This window comes from Aedes albopictus, chromosome 3 (genome assembly GCF_035046485.1).
Source record: "Aedes albopictus strain Foshan chromosome 3, AalbF5, whole genome shotgun sequence".
Lineage (NCBI taxonomy): Eukaryota > Metazoa > Arthropoda > Insecta > Diptera > Culicidae > Aedes > Aedes albopictus.
Window position 1 is genome coordinate 137493578 of NC_085138.1, and position 25479 is coordinate 137519056.

Consider the following 25479-nt stretch of genomic DNA (forward strand, 5'->3'; position numbering starts at 1 on the left):
ACTGGGAATCTTTGGAAGCGAAATTCTTCCCCCAAACACTTGACGGAATCGATGCGTAATGGTGGGCCCACTAGGACTGCTACTTACCGGGACCGGATACGGCGAACACGTATCCGAATTTGGACTCGCGGTCCTCATCGGAGATCTTCTTCAGAGTGGACATTGTTCCGATTCGTTCCTCCTGCTCCGCTTTCTGCTCTTAGGTGCCCTGCAAATAAAAACACAAAATGATTAGCATCCTTGTTCTGAAACCAAGAGTTAGGAAGTTGTCCCATTCTTGGGTGGCCACAAGCGCAGAAATTCCTATTCTAGTGTCAACATCCATCTCAGGCCCTGTTCAAAACACTTCCAATCAGGTGGTAGAGGTCATGTGACCAAACCTTATTTTTCTCTAATCACTAGCTAAATTCAAAACTTGATTAACAAAAAAACACAAATCCACGAATGCTCTACCGGAAATTGCCCCAAATAATCCTGAATTACAGCAAAACACTTCGCAATTTTCGATTCCCAATCGAACGAATCGCCAGGGAAGTCCTACTACTTTGACAGCTCGTCTTCTGATGGACCACGAAAAAGAAGATGAAAAATCGATCTCCTGACCGATGAAAATTCGCGAAAACGTTCCCCCTCCAGATTCCTCCGGGAAATAATCCAAAACTTCAGCACTCGCGACCACACAAATCCTCCATCCAAATTACTAAAAAAACACTTACGCAGTTCTACCTCGGAGATGATGGGAAATTTGCAAACGCCACACACCGTCGAGCGAAGCAAAATGGTATCACAAGACTGACTGGCTGAGAGACGGAACGGAATGAAGACTGGCCAACCTGTACTGCTGCAGTTCGTCAGAGGTGGACGATGGAATGAAAATTTCGTACGAGGGAGTAACCAACACACACACGCGTGTGTCACGGGACTTGCACGCACACTGCTCTGGACGGTTTCAAGCGGTTGTGTCGAGGTCAACTGTGGCTTTCGATTTGACAGATCGGCAGGGCTGCCACAAGTTTTGTTTTTCTGAAAATCGCGCAAAACTTGTCAAAAAGACCCAAAACCTCGCCCAAATGTTGGAAAAGACTTCTAGATTGTTACTTTCGCCCTTATTTAAACTCAATCTAGAATTTCGTGTTCGAAAGGAATCGCTCAAGAAAATTCTTGACCGATTTCTTGAAGAAATTTTCTATGTACCTAGGCGCCGTCCACAAATTACGTAACGCTCTACACTCAGGAAAATTGCCTCATACTTAATGGCAAATATCCATGTGCCAAACCACATCCAAAGTATATGCAACCAATACCCGATTACGCAGGCAAATTAGCACATGAATGAATGAATTAACTACATCGGCTGTTTTCCTACTCTCCGCATCGACCAATGTGGCGCTAGCTTCTATGCGCGAAAAATCGCTAAAAGTAAATCGCAAAAATATTGTATGGCGAATACAATCTAAAGGCAAATTTCTCGAAGTGAAATACATTATTCGAAAAAATATTTGGTAGTGGTTGTGCACAATGGTGACCACTAGTATGGGATAAACATCAAATTCTCGCTCCAGTCGACTTTTTTGATTCCATTTAGGTCATATATGATCTGTACAAAATTTCAGCGCAATCGGTGAAACTATAATTTAGCGCAAGCGGTTCAAAGTTTGCATAGGATTTACTATGGGAAAAGTTACACTTTCAGATCAAAAATCCTAGAGGTCGCCCCTTGTCTCCTTAATTCAAATCGATTAATGTTTCTAGTAGAAAAATCATTTATAAAACTTTCCTTCGAAGACCGCAAATCGATTGGAAGCTTGTGAAAAAAGTTATTAATTTATTACCGATTAGTGATCAAACGAACGGCTTTTTGTTTTGTTTTATTAGCAGCACTGTAGCTGCTGCCTTGGCTGCTGCTGTTTCTGGGGTGGTGATGCCTCCCGCCACCCCATGCAACAACGGCAGCAGCAGTGCTGCTGACAAAATAGTATAACAGAAAAATGTGCTCTTTCGATTAGGCTATAGAAAATTGCAATATTTTATTCACTAAACACCCCAATTGTATGAGTCGCTGCTGTGTGCAGGGTTGCCATTATGCCAGATTTATCTGGCGCTGCCAGATTTTCAGGTGGCAAAAAGACAAAAAGAGAAACCATTGATTTTGCCAGATTTTTTTATTTCAAGCCAGATTATTTATCAACGCAACTCCTCCTTGGTATTTTGAAAAATTATCTTATCGATCCAACAATTTTGAGCCAACTCAAAATTCGGCGTCTTTTATCTTAATCTGTTTGCCGAAAACTCGTTAATTTTCTTGCACATTCAAATAATCATCGATAATTATTGTCGGTTCTCGTTTTTCAGCTGAATAAGATTTAGAGAATATTTGTAATTATGTTATCTAAGTACAAAATTACATTTGCGTTTTTGATACATTTGAAGAAATATGAGTTACACAGCTTGTATACTGTTTAGTTGGTTTGGTGGAAATTGTAGCTATACTCGTGAATAATTCTTGTTCGACTTCGTTATTGACTAAAATCACTGAGTCGACGAAGAGGGGAAACGGCAAGGGACACATCAATGTATTTTTGCTTTGAATATTCAATGCAGAAATAGTCCAGTTAGCTCTGTTCTTTCTCAATAACTGTAAACATTTTACACCTTGAACACAATACTAAAATTTAAGATAATTTTGAACTACTGATAATGATTTTTATCATATTACATATGAAATTGTTTTGAAGGCATTCCAATCTAATAAAACAAATATTATTGAAAACTGCTTTATTATTCAAACCATAAATTCAGCACAAATTTGATCAAAGTTTAGGATTTTCTTAGCAACGTTTAGCCAGATTTTGCCAGATTTTTTATTACGGACTTGCCAGATAAGGGAGCGTTCAAAAATTACGTCCAACATTTGGGGGAGGGGGGGGTCTAGAAAAGTGTGACAGTACGTGTATTGGGTATAGGGAAATTGCGTGACAGAGGGGGGAGGGGGGGTCTAGAAATCCCGAAAAACGATGGACGTAATTTTTGAATCTTCCCTAAGTTCAAAAATGTAGTGGCAACCCTGGCTATGTGGTGCTTCATCAAAAGTATGAGTCGCACTAATGGAAAACATTTCCTGTCCAGCCAGCGAATTGTTGTGCCTTTTACTCTACGCAGGAAGCTCTCGTTAGAATTTCGCCATTCGCCTTCCCAGCTGTATCTGATGTATTGTGGACTAGCCACAGAAGTTCAATGTCGCGACTGTTCGTGTGACTAACATCTAGTTTGCCACGCCCTAACAGCGTCAGCACACTGAACGGCGGCTTGCAGTGAAAATTACTATTCTGAGGGTCAATTTAAATACCCAACGCCACTAAATTTGTGCAGACTGAGTTTCGTTTCAATGAATTAAATGCTTTGGCTGTTTTCCTACTCTCCGCATTGACCAATGTGACGCTAGCTTCTATGGGGCTATCCATAAACCACGTGGTCATTTTTTTGGGACTTCTGAACCCCCATCCCCCCCCCCCCGCGTGGTCATTAGTGCACACAAAATTTTTTATACGGCCATACAAAATGATCATTGGCCGAACCCACCCCCTCATGACCACGTGGTTTATGGACAGCCCCTATGCGCGAAAAATCGCTAAAAGTAAATCGCAAAAATATTGTATGGCGAATAGCATCTACAGGCGTAATTCTCGAAGTGGAAGACATTATTCGAAAAAATATTTGGTAGCTGTTGTGCACAATGATGACCAGTTTGGTGCCTACCAAATATTTTTCCGAGAAAAGCTTTCCATTCCGAGAAATTCGAGTTTAGATGCTTTTCGCCATACAAAATAAAATGAATTTGCTCCTGCTGATCAACAGTGGGCGCCCACCAAGCTGGTAGCCCATTCAACAGAATTATGTTTTCAATTTTACCATGGACTCGATTTTCAATTAAAAAAAGTTTCTGGTGGCAACCGGATTCGAACCAAGAACCTTGACATCACCAGGCTCGCACGCTACCACTCGGCTATCGAACCGGTTGATGTGAGAAGAAACAAAACGCACACAAGCGTTGGTGGGTCGATGATCATGTTTTGCCATGGTAAATTTAAAAACATTTTTATGGTCGTCATTACTGCAAACCGCCTTTCAGTGCAGCGGTACTACCGTACTACACTGAAAGGCGGCTTGCAGTAATGGCAAGCATAAAAATGTTTTTAAATTTGTGGAAAAACATGATCATCGACCCACCAACGCTTCTTGTGTGCGTTTTGATTCTTCTCACATCAACCGGTTCGATAGCCGAGTGGTAGCGTGCGAGCCTGGTGATGTCAAGGTTCTTGGTTCGAATCCGGTTACCAACAGAAACTTTTTTTAATTGAAAATCGAGTCCATGGTAAAATTGAAAACATAATTCTGTTGAATTGAAACAAAAATCAGTCTGCACAAATTTAGTAGCGTTGTGTATTTAAATTGACCCTCAGAATAGTAATTTTCACCGCAAGCCGCCGTTCAGTGTAGAAGTGTCAAGTTAATTTTGTTTACCAAAACAAAAGATCCTCTCAAGAAGGACACTTGAAAATAGTGAATTATTGCAATTAAAGTTATTGGAATAATTAATTGAGAAAAGTGACTACAGCGCCATTAGAGTTCTAGTGTATTTCTATTTTCGCGTGTGGGGAAACTTCGATTGTCAGCTGAGCGATTTTGCCGTGAACCGTTGCTGATGTACACGGAACTACAAATCAACCCAAATTTAAGTTGTTTTGACGCAATCCCGGTCTTCCGTGGAATAACTCAAATTTGCGTCAAACAGCGAAAGTGGTGAGTGAGTAGTTCTCGTTTGAGAGCGGCAAAAAAATTAACCCACACTCAGAAATAAAAGTATACACGGAATTACTATTATTTATGCATTTTGTATCCGTATCTCTCTCACTCTCTTTCTGTTTTCATGCTATCTGGTGCTTCGCCTGGGTTGACAAAATACTTCTCTTCAACCCAGGCTAAACGGCAGATAGCATGAAAACAGAAAGAGAGTGAAAGAGATGCGGATACAAAATGCATAAATAATAGTAATTCCGTGTATACTTTTATTTCTGAGTGCACTGGTAAGTTATTTTCACCCAACGGAGGCCTCAAATGACGCAAATTTGGGTTAACTCAAGAAAACCCAAATTTGGCTTCTTCCACGGAAGAGCAGCGGATGCGTCGGTGCTTCTCTCTTTGTTTTTGACAACATTGCGGTGGGGCGAGGGAGAAAACAACCCAACTTTGAGTTAAAACTGTTGGTGGGGGCGATATTTTCACCCGCCGCCAATGCACATTCGTGTAAGCAGCCGAGCGGACGGCACGATAGGGAGAAATAATAAACAACTAGAGTAGTCGTGTGTCGTTCATTTTGTTGTCATTCCACATCGAACCGCGTACCAATAAAAGTGTTTATTGACGAGTCTCCGCTTTTTCTTTCTGCGATCGCGCGAGTCCCTAGTCGGTTGTCTTCCGCCGTAGGCCATTCCGCTGTGCACCTGTTCCGCCGGTTTCCAACAGGTAATGTGCCCAGACCGTGCAGAAGAAAAGTGAGACTTTTTTCGACCTCGCGAAAACGACCGGAGTTGTGCCCCGCCGGGTGGAAAAGTTTTGTGCTTGGTTGATGTCGTTGCGGTTGGCTCGTTTTCGGCGCGTTTGTGGTGTGGTTGTCGGTACCCGTTCGGAGCGTCGACTTGGCTGTTTGCGGTCATCGTGAGAGCGGAAGAGTTTGCTGTCTTAAAGCTGAAGAGCAGTGAGCGAAGAAGAAGAACTTGATCAGCGGGAAAACAGACACCGATTGCGTTGTGTTTCGTTCGACGTGTGATAGTTTTTCTCGGGCGGCTACTGCGAATAAACGGACTGGTGGTGATACAAACGATTCGGATGTGAGAACGTTTAGAAGAGGACATCCAGGAAGATTTCGTCGCGCATGTGGTAGTGCAGCAGACTGGGACAGTGATCGACGAACGATTACAGTGTTGTTGTGACTAACAGTGCAGGACAAAAGTTTCCCCGCATAATCATGAACCATACTCGTACTGTTCACCATACTGTTGACAACTATTTACTACAGTATATCAACAGTATAGGAAAACTCCCACAGTAACAATAAACCAACAATACCATAAACGGTTTCAACAGTGTGACAGATGGTTATCGAGCAAATTACAGTATGTGGAATAGGCGGTTAAGTTATGTTACAATAAAAAAACGCCCATTTTCTCGAACAAAATTTTTCGATTACAGTTTGTCAAAAGGTCAATATACTATCCATTTTTTGCTCAGCTCACTGTTAGGTAAACAGTTTTTGAACAGTTGACCTATAAAAGCAAAATAAAAATAAGCACTGTTTGTCTAATTATTGCTTTACAATGCATTATAGTTCCATAAGCTTATAGTACATAGATTTCATACAGTTCAAATAAAAATACGACGTGCGGTTCTGTTGATTTTATTTTATGTCATTTTCTTTTCTACAATGCAGCCAATTACATAACTTTTTTTTATGAATTACACTGAAATACAACCATTTATGCAATTTCCCGAAATTATTTTAACACTTAAAAATTTCCTAGCATTTTTTTCTTAATTCAACGTAATGAATACATGCAAATAAAATATACGCTTTTCGCCGGTGATAACGATTTTTCATGCGAAATGTATTGAACCCGAGCTTTCACTTGTCTGGTCTGGACTAACCTAAGCAGTCGATTTCAAGCACTGACATTACTGTGGGAACGGATTCCAATGCATGGTAGCAATCCTTTTTAACGCGATCCTTCATCCAAGCTGCAGTTTCCAAATTATCTAGCCTCTCGCCGGAAAAAGCTCAACATCGATGGGGTCCATTTCCAATCCTGCACTCCGGCGCGTGAATACCAAAAAAACTGAAATAAATAGAATGTATCAAACTTCTCCTATTTGCTGATCGTATTGTAACTCACCTATTTTTTATTGCTGGTAGCCGCAGAAGGTTATATCACTTCATTCTCCACGGTTTTAGTACCTCGAGCGCGATTTTTTTTTTATCAAACTGACCGAGTATTTCATATTGTGCGTTTAGCACTAAATTGATTTCCGAAAAAACTTCATTGACTTCCGCTGCCTTTCCTATGCGTTAAACATTACGTCGGAAGTAGTGCGCTGTATAGCAAACCAGATTTACTGTACAGCGCACTACTTCCGACGTTATGTTTACCGCATAGGAAAGGCAGCGGAAGTCAATGAAGTTTTTTCGGAAATCAATTTAGTGCTAAACGCACAATATTTGCAGAACAAACTTGCTGAAAATATTTGTTTTGCTTTTTTTCTTTCCTTCTCTGACAGGCAGCGCTGCGCGAATACATAAAATAAAATATTGATACAAATACAAATACGTACAACCATCTGATAAATTGTTAGGCATTTGTTTCATAGAGTGAAATGCATATGAGTTAGTGTGTTGAGCCATTGTAGGCATAAACCGTTTGGCATGAGGTGATCCTACACTGCCACCATTTCTCACAAGTTTTAGTTTTCATGTCATTCGACAATGTGTGAACACTATAATATACTGTTACTGATTGACATACATTACACAAAACGTTCTTTATAGTGTATAGCGCTAGGGTTTATGTTGTTAAACATGACAACAACTGTTTGTGTTACTGTTACATTAACAGTTAGGAGAAACTTAGTGTTTGGAATGTCAGCTGTATTCTTCTATGCGGGTCGGTACGCAAGAAGAAAATGTCTGAGAAAATTCCGTTCCCGCTTCTCAAAAACAGCAACTATTCGACTTGGAAAGTGCGGATTATTGGTTTGCGGTGGAGGAGACAGAGCCTGAACCGACTACAGCGGCTTGGAAGAAGGCGAACCAGAAGGCACTTGCGACAATAGTGTTGTTTTTGGAGGACAGCCAGATGCATCTGGTGAAGGGCGCCACGACGGCACAAGATGCGTGGACCAAACTAAAGGCGTACCATGAGAAGGCAACTATGACTTCCCGCGTTTCTCTTTTGAAGCGTATTTGCAATCTCAATCTGGTCGAAGGGAATGCAGAGGGACCGGACATGGAGAGGCATCTTTTCGAGCTGGATGAGCTCTTCGACCGCCTGCAATGTGCGGGACAGGAGCTGGAATCGTCGTTGAAGATTGCTATGGTTCTCCGGAGTCTCCCAGATTCCTTCGACGTATTGGTGACTGCGCTGGAGAGTCGGAAAGAGGAAGACCTGACGATGGAGATCGTCAAGCAAAAGCTACTCGACGAATGGTAGCGCCGGACGGAGCGAACGGTGAGTGCATCCTCCAATTTTGATGACAGGGCGTTGAGGTCGGTAGCGAAGCGACAGGAGGAGAAAGTCTGTTTCTACTGTCGGAAGCCGGGACATTTCCGGCGAAATTGTCGTCTGTTCCTGAAGAAGCAAAGAGGCGATGACGATGATTCCGAGGATGCCAAGCAAGCAACGGAGAAGGATAGATACGTGTGTTTTGCTGTCAGGACGCATGTGGAGGACGAGGCGAAGAATTCGGTGAAGGTGCAGGTGCAAGATTCCAAATACGAAGATCGAAGTCAGGAGGAGCTACCTGTGAAGCATGCCGGGAAGATCACGATGAAGAAGAAAGGAACTGTACTGTCACGAAAGGAGCCCCAAGGAAGTGAAGAGTTTGTGGATTGCGACGATGAAGGTTTTGACTACTGGGAGCAGTTCATCGGTTGTCGCAGCGATGGATTGGCAAAGATGTACGTGAACGTTGCATCGGCCGTCAAGATCAAACGAAATTAGTGGCCGTGATGTGATAACGAGTCCAGTGGCCGGCTGAAAAGATCGAGGAGGAGTGTTGGTGGGGGCGATATTTTCACCCGCCGCCAATGCACATTCGTGTAAGCAGCCGAGCGGACGGCACGATAGGAAGAAATAATAAACAACTAGAGTAGTCGTGTGTCGTTCATTTTGTTGTCATTCCACATCGAACCGCGTACCAATAAAAGTGTTTATTGACGAGTCTCCGCTTTTTCTTTCTGCGATCGCGCGAGTCCCTAGTCGGTTGTCTTCCGCCGTAGGCCATTCCGCTGTGCACCTGTTCCGCCGGTTTCCAACAAAAACTAAAAGCAGTTTAGCCAAATTTGAGTTTTTAAAACTTATTCTTTGGGTTTTAATATTTTTCCGTGTAGCCCTACGTCAGCAAAAGATTGTTTAGGTTTGGGAAGATTCATTTATTACGTCCAGCGTTTTTCGGGATTTATAGACCCCCCCTCCCCCCTCTGTCGCGCTATTTTCCTATACCTAATACACGTACTGTCACACTTTCTTAGACCCCCCCCCCCAAATGTTGGACGTAATTTTTGAACGTTCCCTTTTCGTGAACGTACTCCACTGGTAAAAATAGATGTCACTTTTGACTTTTGCTCTGACTTTTCCATCACGCAGTTTCACCCGCACGATTTCGTGTTCAGCCTGCTCAAATCAAAACACGGCTGCGGATTATTCAATCGAAATAAATCGAAAAGTGCTTTCACGCGACGAAAAAAAGCTGCAAATTATCCAAAAATGTCCGGTATCGCCTGTGCCGTGGGACTATTGGCATCGAAGAGTATTTTGAATGCCTCGCAGCAGCCCGGCCGGATCCTTCTGCAATACACCGCAGTGCGATTCCGGCGAAAACCGCGTTGGCTCGGAACGGCCAAAAGTAAACTGTTCCGTGTTCCGGAGCGCCACCAGCAGGTCGACGAGGAAGTGACGGAGCTCAAGCGATTGCACAACAACTATCACACCCAGATGAAGGCGGTACGCCGGTTCCTGATGGATGAGGTTGCAGCTTCTAAGTTGATATCCCGTGCCGGTATGATTATTCAAACTCCGGAGGAGGAAGCTGCCGAGTGGGAGGAACTGCAACGGATTAACGAGGAATGGAACCGGACGGTTGGGGAAGTGCGCGAAAAGAGGCTAGCCGACGAACGGGAACAGCGGAAAAACTACATTCTGGAGCGGTTGGTGGCGAAGGAGCAGCGGGATCAAGAGAAACGCGAACGTGTGGAGGAGAAGGTACGGCTGGAGAAGGAACTGTCCAAGAACTACATTACGAGGGAGAATATCGACAAAGCTATCGAGATGGCCCTGGTGCAGCCGATGAGTTACAATTTCGCTATCGACTTGAGTGGGAACATTCGCAGGCATGGAGAGGAACAAAATGAAGAATCCACCAAATGAGTTTCTATGCGTTTTGAATAGCAGTCGCTAGTATTGTTGAATGTAATAAAGCGAATTATGAAAATCCGTCATTGTTTCATTAGGGAACGTCCATAAATTGCGTCTCTCTAAGAGGAGGGGGGTTCAGTAAAGTGTGACGGCTTATACAAAAATTTCAGAGATCTCATAGTAAAAGTGAGAGAGGGGAGGGGGGTTTTTACATTTCTTTACAAAGCATTAGGTTGATCGGGAATGACTGAACGAATATTTGTAAGGATTGGTAAACAATAATTGTCTTTGATATAGCCTAGAATAGTTTTGCTAAAGAAAGAGTAATTATTACTTACCTACCCTCCAGCTGGCTCGTTGCATAGGGATGCATCGGATAAATGATAGTCGACTTCCTTCACCCGACTATGCTGCCCCCACTCGCATAACTGTCCCATTTGATTTTTCATCATTTTTGAGTTAACGTTATGAATAGTCATCATTTTCGATGTACTTCCAAAAACAATAATAAAAATTACGAATTTTTATGTCAATGTGTGAAAAAAATACCAAGTCATGAGCGTCCCATATCAAAAGTACCCGCATAACAGTCCCATCATGGATTTTTGTGTCACGTAACACAAAACTGAACAACTTTGAAGTGATTGTAATATTTTTTACAGTTATATATTCATGTGCAAAGCAATCTGTGAAAATTTCGAGATGATCGAAATGTTTTTCAAATTTTGGCGATTTTTCAAAGTTTTATATGGAAACAAGTTTTCAAACTTCAAAAGCTGTTTTCTCAATTCCTACTTTTTGCAAATGGGACTGTTATGCGAGTGGGGGCAGTATGGTAAACACAAATTCCTTAACGATTTATTACTTAGTCTTATCACTTCTTAAACAGATGCTCCCAATCGGGCGCGGCATTCAGTTTCGACTTGATCGCCGCCAGGTTAATAATGTTACCACTTCGCTCCTCCGGATTGGTACTGATCGATACCAGTTCCTGCAGGAAGCCGCTGTCCATACCCATGGACAGATCGAACACCGTATTCCCCAAAATCATCTTCACCTTCCCGGACCGATACCGCATCACTTTGCCTATGTAACCTTCTTCCAGTTCCCGGACTGTGCACCGTTGCGGCTCGGGTTTGGGTTCGTCCTCTCCTGCACCGTTTCCGGAATCCGTTTTCCGCACTTCGGAATCGGTTTTACCGGGCAGCGCGTCCGGCAGTTGCAACAGGAAGAGGTTGTTCTGATTGTCGGTGACTTTGAACGATTCGAGCAGTTCGCCCGCTTCGCGTTTTGGCTTTTCGTCTTTGACTTCCGGCTTGAGGGCCGTGAATTTGTAGTCCACTGAAATAGGGGAAGTCGATGAGATTTTTTTTTATTTTAATTAATGTGCATTCTAACTTCAAGCTAATACTACACCTAGGAATGAATTTCCCTGGAAAATCCTGAAGAAATTTCCCGGAGGATTTCCCCCCCGGGAAAATCCCGGAGGATTTCCCCCCCGGGAAAATCCCGGAGGATTTCCCCCTGGAAAATTCCGGAGGATTTTCTCCGTTGGAAATCCGGGGGAATTCCTGAAGGAACTTTCGGAGAAATTCCGGAGGAATTCCTGAAGGAACTTTCGGAGGAATTCCGGGGAAATTCCTGAAGGAATTTTCGGAGGAATTCCGGGGGAAATCCTGAAGGAACTTTCGGAGGAATTCCGGGGGAATTCCTGAAGGAACTTTCGGAGGAAATCTGGGGGAATTCCTAAAGAACTTTCGGAGAAATTCCGGGGGAATTCCTGGAGGAATTCCTGGGAAATTACTGAAGGAACTTTCGGAGGAATTCCGGGGGAATTTCTAAAGAACTTTCGGAGGAATTCCGGGGGAATTCCTGAAGGAACTTTCGGAGGAATTCCGGGGGAATTCCTGAAGGAACTTTCGGAGGAAATCCGGGGGAATTCCTGAAGGAACTTTCGGAGGAATTCCGGGGGAATTCCTGAAGGAACTTTCGGAGGAAATCCGGGGGAATTCCTAAAGAACTTTCGGAGAAATTCCGGGGGAATTCCTGGAGGAACTTTCGGAGGAATTCCGGGGAAATTACTGAAGGAACTTTCGGAGGAATTCCGGGGGAATTCCTGAAGGAACTTTCTGAGGAATTCCGGGGGAATTCCTGAAGGAACTTTCGGAGGAATTCCGGGGGAATTCCTGAAGGAACTTTCGGAGGAATTCCGGGGGAATTCCTGAAGGAACTTTCGGAGGAAATCCAGGGGAATTCCTAAAGAACTTTCGGAGAAATTCCGGGGGAATTCCTGGAGGAACTTTCGGGGGAATTCCTGAAGCAATTTCGGGAGGATTCATAAAGCAACTTTCAGGTAAATTCCTGAAGGAACTTTCGGGGGAATTTCTGGAGGAAGTGCCAGAAAAATTTTTGAGGGAGTTTACGGGAAATTCTAGAACAAACTTACGTAGAAATTTCTGAAGAAAGTTTCGAGAAAAACAGTGGGAAACTAGTAGGAATACTCACAATTCTCCAGCTTGACCGGCATGGTCACTTCGCTGTCGTACTTCTTCGCTTCCTCCGACGGCAGCTCGTCTTCCTCTCCGTCACCAAACAGATCGGAAATTCGCTTCCGCTCTTCCTCCGGGTCCACCTTGATTTCCGTGCGGTAAACCGGCCTCCGAATGGCTTCTCCCGGTTCCTTCGAGGAACTGTTGTATTTGTCATACTTGGACCGTTGCGCCAGAACCCGCTGAGCAAGGCCCTCGGAAAAGATACCGGCCGTTTGGATGAGCGAACTCTTGTTCCGACCGCCGGCTTTATCTTTGTCTTTCCGGTCGGATTTGACCCGCTGCTTCGGACCGGTGGAAGCCGTCTTGACGTTGCTGTCCGGGAGAGGAATATAGATTGTAATGTTAGGAAGAGAATTGATCCAACATCAGGATACTTACGTGTCTTTGTTCCGGACCGCGTTCAGATTGGGCGTGTAAACTTTCTTATTGGTGACGGGTTTCACGTTTCGGCCGTTGGCCAAACCGCCCAAGGTGAGATCCCGCGGGACACGGAACGACGTCAGGCGCTCGGTTTTTATGGTGGCAGTGGGTGGAATTTGGACGGCTGCTGCTGTGGCAGCAGCTGATGGAGGAATAGAAGCGGATCCGCGTTTCGCTTTAAGACCGGGTTCTTGCTTGATTTTCACCGTTGATTCCATAATGCCGGCGAAGAGGGGGCACTAAAACTATTCGATTGGTGTTTATTTATAAGTTTAAATTAAAAATAACTCTATTTTAATCCAAAAAATTTAAAATTCGAAATTTTATAAAACTCGCGTGTTTTTAATGTTTACGTCTGGAACACTGCCAGCCAAATATTATGCTGTAAATTTTTTTGGATTGCGTTCACAGCGTCTTGCGACTGACAGTCTGACGTAAGAAATATTTCATTCCCCAACTCAAGCATCCTGGCAACACTGCTGTCATCGGTGCGAGGAAAAAAATTTGATCGCATTTCGTTTTCGTGATTGACGCCATCCTCCCGTGTACAGTCGTGAACGTCCGTGAAAATTGTTGCGAAATTCGGTGCAATCAGTGCAAAAACCGTATAATTGATGCAGAAATCCTTTTCGCTACTCCATTATTTTCAGTTGTTTTTGTTTTTGGTCCAATTGGTGCCGCACTAAGCATGATGCAATCGAATTTTCACTGCGATACAAGCAGCCATCTGCAGCTACAGCAGCAGCGCATTCAGTAGGGAGTTGCCTCATTTCCGTACAGGAAAGGGCCGTGCTAGAAGTTATTTCACTTTATTCATATTGTAAGTTTTATTTTGGAATTTATTTCTTAACGAAAATGATACATTAAGGGCGAATTGCACGATTTCTTCGTGAAAAAGTGCATTCTGCCCAAGGTTGCCAAACAAAACAAACAAACCTAACCTCAACCGGGGTGATTCCAATTGGAATCCCAAACTTTCTCATTGCAGCAAACAATGGAACACAGCTATTCTCGAGACTTTCGCGTCCCAATGGAGAACAGCCAGACGGCTTCGACGCGGGCGCTGATGGTGCATCGTCCACCGCAGTGCCCGTCCTGCCACACCCACAGCCATGACGAGCGGATCGACCTGGAGGAATCGTACAATCCGCCGATTCCGTCGTACAACGAGGAGAGCGCCAAAGTGGCGATGATGGAAAGCGAGAATGTGACCAAACAGGTGCGCAATCTCAACTTCGAGGACCTGGACTGGGAGGAGAAGATTAACAAGTAAGATTTCGGTGGAAATGTACCTGAAAGTTTCAATTATAATTCCCTATTTTTCAGACCCGGATGGTCCGTCCAGCAGATTCGCCTATTCAGTAAAATAACAAAACTGCTGGACATGGATCGATTGGCCCGTTTGACGATCGCCGACAAACAGCACGAACCGGTGCACCGCCGAATGGTCATCGACAAATCCGTTGGTCGCCTCCGCCAAGCACTGGCCAGTGTTTCATGGGAACCCCGTTTAACCCAATGGATTCACGGGTTGCTCATGGAGAGTCTTCCTCCGAGCTATCTGGCTGCTTATCTGGACATTCTACAAACCTTAAAAGCGAAGCTTCCTACTCTGGTGGACAAAATGATCTTCGGGCGCCCGCTGAGCATTCCCCAAGAACTCCTCGGGCCGGTGCTCAAAAAGCCCTGGGAACCGATCGTAGCCCACAAGAACCGGAAACTTCCCGGCCAGCCGTACATTGTGGTGGTGCCATCCGGACCGAACATGAATGCGCCGATCACCCGGCTGCAGAAGTGGTTCGCTCTCTTCGCCACAATGGCCTCGGTCATCCCGATCATTATGCCTCCGCAGGGGAACACCGTGATGAAACAATCGATCCAGAGCGTATCGGAGCAGATGGTAGCGGTAACCCGGGCCAAGATCCAAGAAGTACGCCAAGAAGCCCCAAATAGGCCGATCATTCTGGTGGGATTCAACGCGGGAGCGGCGTTGGCCGTTCAGATCGGTCTGGTCGAGGCGGTCAGCTGTATCGTGTGCTTGGGATTCGCCTACAATACGGTGAATGGGCCGAGGGGTGCACCGGACGATCACATCACTGATATCACAGCGCCGGTGCTGTTCGTCATCGGACAGATGTCCGCGCGGTCAAGGTAAGTCCCATGGCAATCATAATTCAAATTATCAACCCTTGTTCTGTTCAGCTTCCAAAGTTCATTCTTTTACTAATCATTTTCCGTTGTTCACGTAAAATGAATGAGTTTATGGGTAGTTTTCAAGACGGCCGGCTTGATCCGACTGATCCGACGGCCGGTCGACATCGGAAGATGTTAAAAAAATACTAAAGAAATAGAACATAATCGGTCCTAGTACTAAGTACTAGAATTGAAGTAATGATCTGAATTTTTGTATGGTGAGAAGGTCAATTCTCCGTTTCTGTACACGGAGAAACTGAAAAACTCAAAATTAGGTACTTTTAAACTCAATTTTGAGTTCTTTTTCATCTCCCTTTTCATGCGCTCTTTCTGTTGTTGTCAGAGAGTGAAGAGAGAAACAGCCCAACTTTTGCAGTTCCGTGCGTCAAGCCAACACTGAGTTTCTAGCACAGTACACAAATTTGAGTGAATACAACCTAGTCAAAATTTCGTTATGCCTGTTGGCGCATGAGCCTCAAATGATTAAGTAAAAAAAAAATAGTCAAAATTTCGGTTGAGTGGAAAAAACTTAAAATTAGGTATTTTTTTCACATGGAAGCAAGCGGGAACGACCCAACAAAAACATCGATTCCATCAACTCAAAATTGGCTTGACGCACGCAACCCCGAAGTTGGGTGGAAAGAACTCACTTTTGGGTAGTTTCGTCTCTCCGTGTAATGAAATAGTTCAAAAGGCGTAGGTATAATGATTCCTTGCCTAATGTGATGCTGTTTGAGCAAAAATTTGGGTAACAGTGTTTTTCAAGTTGCAAGAAATGGAGAAAATAACAACACGGTTACTCAAAGTTTATCTCAAACAGCATCAAATTAGGCAAGGAAATATAATACCCACGCTTTTTGAACCATTTCTTCATTGCAGAAACGGAGAATTATCTCACCATACAAACATTCAGCTCAGTACTTCAATTCTAGTACTTCACCGATCCTGTCCTATTGAGAATTCTACAGGGTGTCTACTACCTGGAAAAACCTGGAAAACCGGGAATCCTCAGGGAATTTTATTAAACAGGAAAAAACATGGAATACTCAAGGAATATCTTGAGTACTCAGGGAAATTTTACTCCGATAAAAAAAACATTGGGTCGTATGAATAAAAACCTGGTAGTAAAAAACCATATATAAATTTCGCTAAAAGGAATTTCCAGAAATTCCGTCAGGTTTTCTTTCTGGAGCTTCTTTAGAAATACTTCCTGGAATGTCTCCCAGGATTTCTTATAAAATTCCTTCCGCATTTTTGACGCTATTTTTCTTAGTATTCCTTTTTGATTTTTTTTCGGAAAGGTATACATACTTCCGGATTCCTTCCAGGATTCCTGAATTCCAACCGATTTCTCCTGGAGTTTTTCACGGGGATGCTATTTCTTCCCAGAGTTCCTCTAGTGTTTTGCTCGAAGAAATCTTCGTAGGATTTCTACCAGAATTTATCCCGAATACTCTATAAGAATTTCTGTCGGGATAAATCGTGGAATTGCTTTCGGCATTCCTCATGGAAATTTAACGCGATTCCTTCCGGTGTTCCTCTTGGGACTTCCCCAGAAGATCTCCCCAGAATTTCTTTCAGAGTTGCTAAAGGAGTTATTGCTGGGGTTTCTACTAAAGTTCCTTCAAGGGTTTCTGAAGGAGTTTTCGCGAATTTACTGCAAGAGTTCCTCAAGAGATTTCTTTCATTTTTTTCCTGTGATATCTTCCAACAATTGAATTTCCTGAAAGTTTCTCGAAGTTCTACTTGAGATTTCTCTCAGAGTATCTCCTGGAACTTCTCTCAGAAGATTCCTTCCAATGCTGGTCATGAGATGTCTCTCATTTTTTTTTTAATTCACCCTGGACTTTCTCCTACGATTTTTTTTGCAGAGCGCCTTCTAGGATTTCCACAGGAGTTATTGCAGATATTTCTCATTGGATTCTTCTCTTGCATTCTTTCAGAGCCAGGCTGTTCCTGGTAGTTGTACCGGATTTCTTGCAGTAATTCACCTGAGATTTTTTTACAGGTATTCTCTAAATTATTCCCAAAATTCTTCCCGGAATATTTACCAGAAATTGTCCCGAGATTCTGGATACTCCTTTAGGGATTTCTCCCAAAAGTTATTGCAGGGATTCTTCTTCGGGTTTTCCTCAGAATGTTTCCTGAGATAACTTACGAAATACCTTATAGGAAATTCCTGGAGAAATATTCGAGGGAACTCAAATAAAATCTTGCGAGAAACTCCGTAAAGTGTTATTGAAGAAATCTCGACAGGAATTTTAGGAAAACCCTGAAAAAGTGAGACATCTCGAAAAAAGTTCTAGGTAATAGTAATCCCGAGAAGAAATATTAAAGACATCCAAGGAGGAATTCTGAAAACCTAATGGAATCCTGAAAGCAGCTACGGACGAAGTTCCGCGAAGAAAACAAGAGAAATATCGGAAAACTATCGGTTAAAATCCCGACATAAACTTTTGGATAGCTATCCCGGAAAACCACTAAAAAAAGACAAGGACACTGCACAATGGTCCACGAACCAGATTTACGAGGAAAGATGCATGCAGCGCCTTCAAATGATTTTTTAGACAAATATGGTCTTCTACAAAGTTGTCCCTAATAATAAGGTCCTCTTTTCAATATACATGAAAATTAGGGTGGTCCATATTTTCAAAGAAATTGGGAACCAAACTTTTTTATTTGCAAGAATAACTATATACATTCTTCGGAATAGTTGTAGATCTATCAATTTTGAGCAAGCTTGCTGAAGACAGTTTTTATGTAGCTTTAAAATTGACCGATCTAGAGGTATTTTTCTGAATAAGCTTAGGGTGGTTCAAGAAAAACCGGTTTTCTGGCGTTAACTTTTTCAGTTTCGATTTTTCATCAAAGTCGCCCAAGAAACACTTGTAGAGCATTTGAAGACGCGTCGTTTCGTGCGCTGAGATGATCGTTATCTCTTTTGGTTCAAAAGTTATAGGCATTTTTGTTAAAAAAAATCATAGTATTTTAAAAAGGTGTTTTGACGGGTTAGGGCAAACATAAAAAATATCTTTTGCCCGCATTCAAAAGAAGAAATGTTGTTATAAAACATATCAACAAATTAGAGGGGTGTTATTTTTGTAACTCAAGTGAAAAATACTTGAAAAGTGCCTATTTTTCTAGAAAATCATCAATATCTTTTGAACGGAATGACGTAGCAACATTTTCAGCGCACGAAAATGTGCGTTTTTTAAAGCTCTAAAACTGGTCCTTAGACAACTTTGATGAGAAATTTGAATTTGCCTATAGGCGAAATGAGGAGATTAAAACAAAAAAGTGTGCGCTGGCCAGTGTTCCTCAAACACGGGTCACACGGAACTTATTAATAAAAAAGTAGTTATTAACAATAAAAATTGTGAAAAATGACTGGCGGCTCTGTATAGCTGAAATCGGCGGGTGAGCCATAAAATAAATGAACTGGTTAAAAAAAACTATACGATCATGGGCAGCCTAGTATCGCAATGGCACTGTAAATAAATATTACACTAAGATTACAGATTCACTTAAGGACAGACTTGTAGGAATCCCAAAATGGCTGCCACAATGGCCGACTTTGGCACCTACTCACGATTTCGAAAGCACAAATCTCTTTGTAAACAAAACCAGCGCACCTGAGCTTCTTATTTTAAGCTTATTACAAGTGAACAAGAACAGAATAATGAAATGCACTGTTGTTTGAAGCTTGCTTCTTGAGATTTGTGCGTCTGAAGTTCTGATTTAATGTTGAAGCGGGATTTCAAGACGTTTATCCTTAAGAGCTTGACCCTTGCATGTTTTACAAGCTCAACAGAACAACAGTCGGGCAAAATTAAAATCAATACGGGAAAAATGCGGGAATTTCAATTTTGGTTTTGTGTGGCCACCCTGGAACTACAATTACGTCAAATTACCATTAAGCTAAATAACCCCAGGGTGGCCACAGACTCGGGAAATTCGGGAAATGCGGGAAAAAGTCGGGAATTTAAATTCATCGGGAAATATGCGGGAATAAGTCGGGAATTTTGTTTATGATCGGGAATTTTTAAAATTATGTGCCTCCAGCATGTAACCTCAAACCCAGATTTACTTGGACTTTGACTCGCTTCAAATCCAGATTCTTAAACAGTTTCGGAAAGCTCACGCAGGGATTTCGAAATCCTGATGAGCGTTGGTTTCTGAATAACCAGTGATTTCCTGTTTGATAGCGACTATCCAGGTGACAGGTTTTTATTGTCCGGATGCTCGAATTCAATTTGGGCACAAACATATTTTAAATCACAATTTTTAAAAATAAAGTTTTAAAATCCAAAAAAAAAAAACGTGAAAAAAGTATCGAAAAAATAATTTTGGTAGCCTAATTTTGAATGATTTTATCAGAAATGCCATAAAATACTTCTCCAACATTTTCTTTGAAATTTTTTAGCTTGTTAAATTTGTATCAAAATGGAGAAATATGTGACATAGTTTTAGAGGTTTTTTCTGTAGTAGTTTCTCGTAGTAGTTAGGATTTTTTGCCGAAATATCTGGCTGAGCTTTAGCACAAGTTTCTTTATTGGAACTTTTTATTATAATTCCTTAATTCGCCAGTGGAGAACTTCCTGAAATTATTGCTTTGTTGGAGTTATAACGGTATTTCTAGAAATTTCAGTTCATAGAAAAGCTCCCTGCAATCACAAAATCCATCACACTAACAATTTCACATTAAAAAAAAAAAATAGAATAATTACTATGTATGTATGTATCCATCTCCCACTGACCGGCAGTGCTTTTATGGAGAAAAAAAAGAATAGAATAATTACTAAAAGCATTAATAATTCAGTCGTTTTTGAAGAGTCTCTGGTGTTTTTATAGAATTATGAATTGATGACGAAATATTGGAAGTAACTCTTGAAGTGTTTTCTGTGTAACGATTTGTAATATTACTGGATTAATTTATAAATTAATACATAGAATCCTTGCAATCACTGATATTACAACGGAAGTAAAGTTGCAAGTTGAAAACCAGAAGACAGGATTCTCTAGATTTTTTTTATGAAATCTGTCAATGTCTACTGAAGGAATTCCTGGTTTTACCAATGTAAAACATGAAAAGCTTCATGCATTACTTCCTTAAGACAGACGTGTGTACATTGTAGAAGAGTTTTCAATTCCTCATGCAAATCTGAAGAATTGCTTTATGTGCTTCTTGGGGTTCTGAAGGGTTTGCTGACGAAACATTGTCCTGAAATCTTGAATGTCAAATATGCCTTGTACTGAAATAATGTTAAGTCCTTCTTGTAGATATATCTTTTTGATGATTTTTTTTTGTGTTACCTATGCGCCTGAGGCTCATTTTGCACCCAATTTCCAAACTATAAAATTGTGGCTCTCAGCAGTGTATCAACGAAAATTTGTGAAATTTTTACTGTTGATCACAAATCCTTCTAGTTAATGAAATTGGATAGATTTTATCGATGTTCCGGATTTATGCCCGGGGACACTGGAGTAACCTCCTTAACAGGTAGTGATGCAACCTTTAATTCGCCTTCGAAAACTAGCTTGCGACACATCAAACTTCATGATTTTGCAAAACAGGAGTATTGGAAATTGTTTCTAGAAACAATCCAGTAAATTCAGTATCCACTCGAAATCCAGTAAACTGGCCACGTCTCCGGATGTTCCGGAAACCTGGTGCCCACAGGAAAGTGACCACTTTTTAATCATTGTTGGAACCTAGCTTGCGATGTATCACACTGATTGCAAATGAATGATCCCATCCTTGACTATGTGTAATCTAATGGATTTCAGATACTTTTGAATCTGGTGGTTTGTATTATGAACCTGTAAATATAACGTAACCTTTTTTTATATTTATTTGTTAACTCAATAATTGAATAGATTTCCTGATTTGTTACCTGCAGAATATATGAGGAAACATTTCAGACGATTATTCAGTATTTTTGCAATACACTCCTACCAAGAAAATTTGTTAGGAAATTCCTCGAAGAATTTCACCAGAAAACACTACATTAATTCGGCTTATAGGAATAGGAAGCAATCAGTGAAGTAATAGATTGAAAGTAGTGAGCTGGATTTTTGTATGGTGAGATGATCAATTCTCCGTTTCTGCAAAGAAATGCTGCAAACAGCGTGGGTTATATGATTTCTTGCCTAATTTGATGCTGTTTGAGCAAAAGTTTGGGTAACTGTGTTGTTGAAGTTGCAAGAAATAAATAATACAACAACACAGTTACCCAAACTTTTGCTCAAACAGCATCAAATTAGGCAAGAAATCATATAACCCACGCTGTTTGCAGCATTTCTTTGCAGAAACGGAGAATTGATCATCTCACCATACAAAAATCCGACTCACTACTTTCAATCTAGTACTTCACTGATTGCTTCCTATAGGACGCAATCAGTGAAGTACTAGATTGAAAGTAGTGAGCTGGATTTTTGTATGGTGAGATGATCAGTTCTCCATTTCTGCGATAAAATGGTGCAAACAGCGTGGGTTATATGGTTTCTTGCCTAATTTAATGCTGTTTGAGAAAAAGTTTGGGTAACTGTGTTGTTGAAGTTGCAAGAAATAAATAATACAACAACACAGTTACCCAAACTTTTGCTCAAATAGCATCAAATTAGTCAAGAAATCATATAACCCACGCTGTTTGCAGCATTTCTTTGCAGAAACGGAGAATTGATCATCTCACCATACAAAAATCCGACTCACTACTTTCAATCTAGTACTTCACTGATTGCTTCCTATAGGACGCAATCAGTGAAGTACTAGATTGAAAGTAGTGAGCTGGATTTTTGTATGGTGAGATGATCAGTTCTCCATTTCTGCGATAAAATGGTGCAAACAGCGTGGGTTATATGGTTTCTTGCCTAATTTAATGCTGTTTGAGAAAAAGTTTGGGTAACTGTGTTGTTGAAGTTGCAAGAAATAAATAATACAACAACACAGTTACCCAAACTTTTGCTCAAATAGCATCAAATTAGTCAAGAAATCATATAACCCACGCTGTTTGTACTATTTCATTACAGAAATGGAGAACTGATCATCTCACCATACAAAAATCCAGCTCACTACTTTCAATCTAGTACTTCACTGATTGCTTCCTATTATCACAGAATTATATCAAGAATGCCATCCTCCACACTTTCATAATTTCTGGGATAGCGTAAAAACTCCAATAAAGAATTCACCAAAGAGTATTTCAGTTAGCCGACTAGATTTTTTTTATTGGAACTTCATCAAGCATTTCTTAAGGAGTTCACAAAAATCGGCTGGGAATTCAAAAACACATATTTTCAAGCATAGGTAGGTTTACTGCGCTACCATAGTGCCGCGTGAAAGTGAGAGTGAGAGTGCGCTTCCAAAGGATTTTCGTGGTTTTGCTGTGGTTGATATTCTTCTTTATGGTTTCGCACACGCGCACTCCCACTCTCATGCGTAACTATAACGGCGCCCTTACTTTACAAGGCATCCGGAATAAGAAGCAAATTTTAAGCAAATGTCTCTAAAATATTGTAAAACTGTCACAGTATGTATCAATGACAAATTCTTGGATGTTTTACATGCTCCATAGGTATATAAGGAAAGGTCTAGAGAATTCAAAATTAATGCGGGAAAAATTCGGGAAAAATGCGGGAATTTCAATTCCAATTTTATGTGGCCACCCTGTAACCCTTTATGTGCAACGAGAGTATTACATTTGGAATAATTCCGTTTGATAAAATGCTGTTTGCTATCAAATTTGTGTTATTTCTACTAGTTAGCTGAACAGAACTAATGTTTTACCATGTTATTTTTTGTTCAATTCAATGATCTGTATGTTCAGATTGAAATATTTAAATTTTTAATATTTTCCTTCCATTTTAGCCAAGAAGAAATCGAGCTGCTCCGTGAAAGGATGATCGCACAAACGTCGCTGGTGGTGGTCGGTTCCGCCGACGATTGCTTGCGAGTGTGCAAATCCAAGCGCAAAATCGAAGGTGTTACCCAATCGATGGTGGACAACATGGTAATGGATGAGGTGGCCGAATTTGCCACCAATTGCTTGCTGAATCCGCCAAGACCCAAACAAACCATCAAGGACCCCAACGGACAAAAATCCAATCTACTGCTGTCCAACAATAGCAGTAATCTGGCGGCCACCGGTGGACCACCGCCGATTCCGGTGGGTGGATCTGTCGTAACTCCCAGTCATCATCCACCTCCTCCGCCATTGCCCGCCAGTTCGTACAACCGTAAACGTAAGATGAGCCACTCTGCCGATGGGATCGATCCGTCGAAAGCAGCGCGACCTAACAAACAGCCGCCAGTGCCGGCTGTCCAGAGGAAGAACACCAAAACCCAGAAACAATCACGGGCAGAGAAGATGCTGCTGCAACAGAATCAACAGGCACTGGATGCAGCCATTCAAAGCATTCTCCCATCAACGGATAAGGTAAGTGAAATAAATAGTTTTGTCGAATGGTCAATCCAGCAAAGCTCGATAACAAAAATGTCTCCATTCACTGACAATTTAATAAATAAATAAATATATTTCCATTTCAGCCATCCCCTGTGCCCATAGTGAGTAAACCACCACCTCAGATGACAAACTATCAGATCACCGGTGGTAACAACTTGGAAATTCGAAACACGTCTGGTTCGCAACTGGTGTCCGGAGTGGGCAGTTCTCCCATTGTACTGCCCATGATAAAACGTGACACGCCAAGCCAGTCGCAGCACTCGATTCATCAATCTACAACTCCATCTCCATCGACACCATCTACTCCGGACATTAAAGTGATTCCAGCAAATCAGTTTATCCAACTGAAACCTTCCGGGTCGACGCAAAAGTTCGTGACGCTGAAGTCGTCGCCAAAGCCGGTCGTGTCAGTGATTCCAAAGCAACCCATTACGTCGACTCCAAGTCCTTTGGCGAAGCAAACGACGATTCAATCACCGATGATGTCCCAGCATCAACAGTCCTTCAGTCCAACCAAATTCACCATTGTTCGCACCTCCACCGGACTTTCGGTTCCTTCTACATCCACATCCCCCATAAAAACCATCAAATCACCAACTACACCGGATCTATCGAACACGAGTATCTTCGATATGCCGATCGTGTTTGCCGATAATGATGGAAACATTCCGGAGGGTTCACCGCAAAAATCCTTCGACACTAGCTCTAAACCTCCGCCCAACATCATCACTATCGGCCCGGCTGTTACTAATCATCCCATCATGAAAACGGAACAACCCATGAATCGCATCATCACCCTTCAGCCTTCCCTAAAACCGAACAAGGTTGTCGTCATCAACAAGAGCAACATGAAACAAGTCCCACCCAGCGTCCTGTCCTCAGTAACTCTCAACAAATCCACCTCCATCACTCCAACCGGGGTCAAGTACGCCAAAGTGGTCATCTCCAACCCCCTGAACAAAGGCGCCACATCCACCGTGACCTCCACCCCATCCATCATCCCAAAGAACCTCACACAAGTCCTGTCCAATCAGAAAATTGAAATCCTCAACAACACCATCGTCAAGCAGGCCTCCACCTCCACTTCCATCCCTCAGCAACAAAAGTTCCAACCCGTCATCATCAACGTGGACCCCAGCAAAACCACGACCATGAAGAACTTTGTACGCGTCGGCGAAACTCAGATCCGCCCAATTTCCAGTACATCCAACATAACCATCCCATCCAAAGTGGCATCCTCTGCGGCGACCGTCGTGGCCCCGAGCGGCTCCGGGCAAGTTTCCCAACTGGCACCCGGTATCCCCGGAACAAACACCATTCTGATCAAAACCAATTCTCTAACGCATCTGGCCAGCCGGAAGCCCACCATTCTGAACCGGAACATCACGGTTCGCAAGCTGAACATTATGCCTCAATCGCAGGGGCAGATCGGTGGCACCAGTTCCGCTGTTATAATGACTTCTGCGCCACCCAAGATGACGATTTCTGGCGTGCCACAGTTACAACAACAGCAGCAGCAGCCAAAGGCGCCGTGAAGGAATGTGAGCAAAAATGGAGCCTACGTATGTTTTAACTATATGAAGTTCATCGATATCTTTCGAGAATAAAACACCTAGGAATAGCTAGTTGGTAAGTACACAAACAAATTGTATGTATGATATTCATTTGACT

General features: G+C 42.2%; 4 protein-coding genes across 4 annotated transcripts in view; 2 read left to right on the plus strand and 2 right to left on the minus strand.

Moving 5' to 3' along the window:
* Window positions 1-876, minus strand: part of LOC109419385 (V-type proton ATPase catalytic subunit A) — a 16459-nt gene extending 15583 nt beyond the window's left edge. Inside the window, exons 1-2 of the mRNA XM_019693618.3 lie at window positions 717-876; window positions 88-208 (exon numbers count right to left, since the gene is read on the minus strand). Of these exons, the coding sequence (XP_019549163.1) occupies window positions 88-163 (76 nt within the window). The 5' untranslated portion in view covers window positions 164-208; window positions 717-876. The remainder of the gene's footprint in view (window positions 1-87; window positions 209-716) is intronic.
* An 8515-nt stretch (window positions 877-9391) lies between these two features.
* Window positions 9392-10259, plus strand: LOC109408434 (small ribosomal subunit protein mS26). The gene has a single exon (XM_019681765.3). It carries the CDS (start codon window positions 9534-9536, stop codon window positions 10191-10193), a length of 660 nt encoding a protein of 219 aa, XP_019537310.3. The 5' UTR covers window positions 9392-9533; the 3' UTR covers window positions 10194-10259.
* Window positions 10260-11012: 753 nt separating this feature from the next.
* On the minus strand, window positions 11013-13530 carry LOC109419387 (DNA-directed RNA polymerase III subunit RPC4). The gene is made up of 3 exons (XM_019693620.3): window positions 13112-13530; window positions 12687-13045; window positions 11013-11522 (listed from the first exon to the last, which is right to left on the minus strand). The coding sequence occupies exons 1-3, from the start codon at window positions 13369-13371 to the stop codon at window positions 11056-11058; spliced, it is 1086 nt and encodes a 361-aa protein (XP_019549165.3). The 5' UTR covers window positions 13372-13530; the 3' UTR covers window positions 11013-11055.
* A 122-nt stretch (window positions 13531-13652) lies between these two features.
* LOC109419388 (KAT8 regulatory NSL complex subunit 3) lies at window positions 13653-25454 on the plus strand. Its single transcript, XM_019693621.3, has 5 exons — window positions 13653-13973; window positions 14142-14422; window positions 14480-15304; window positions 23214-23781; window positions 23892-25454. The coding sequence occupies exons 2-5, from the start codon at window positions 14148-14150 to the stop codon at window positions 25341-25343; spliced, it is 3120 nt and encodes a 1039-aa protein (XP_019549166.3). The 5' UTR covers window positions 13653-13973; window positions 14142-14147; the 3' UTR covers window positions 25344-25454.
* Window positions 25455-25479: the final 25 nt, after the last annotated feature.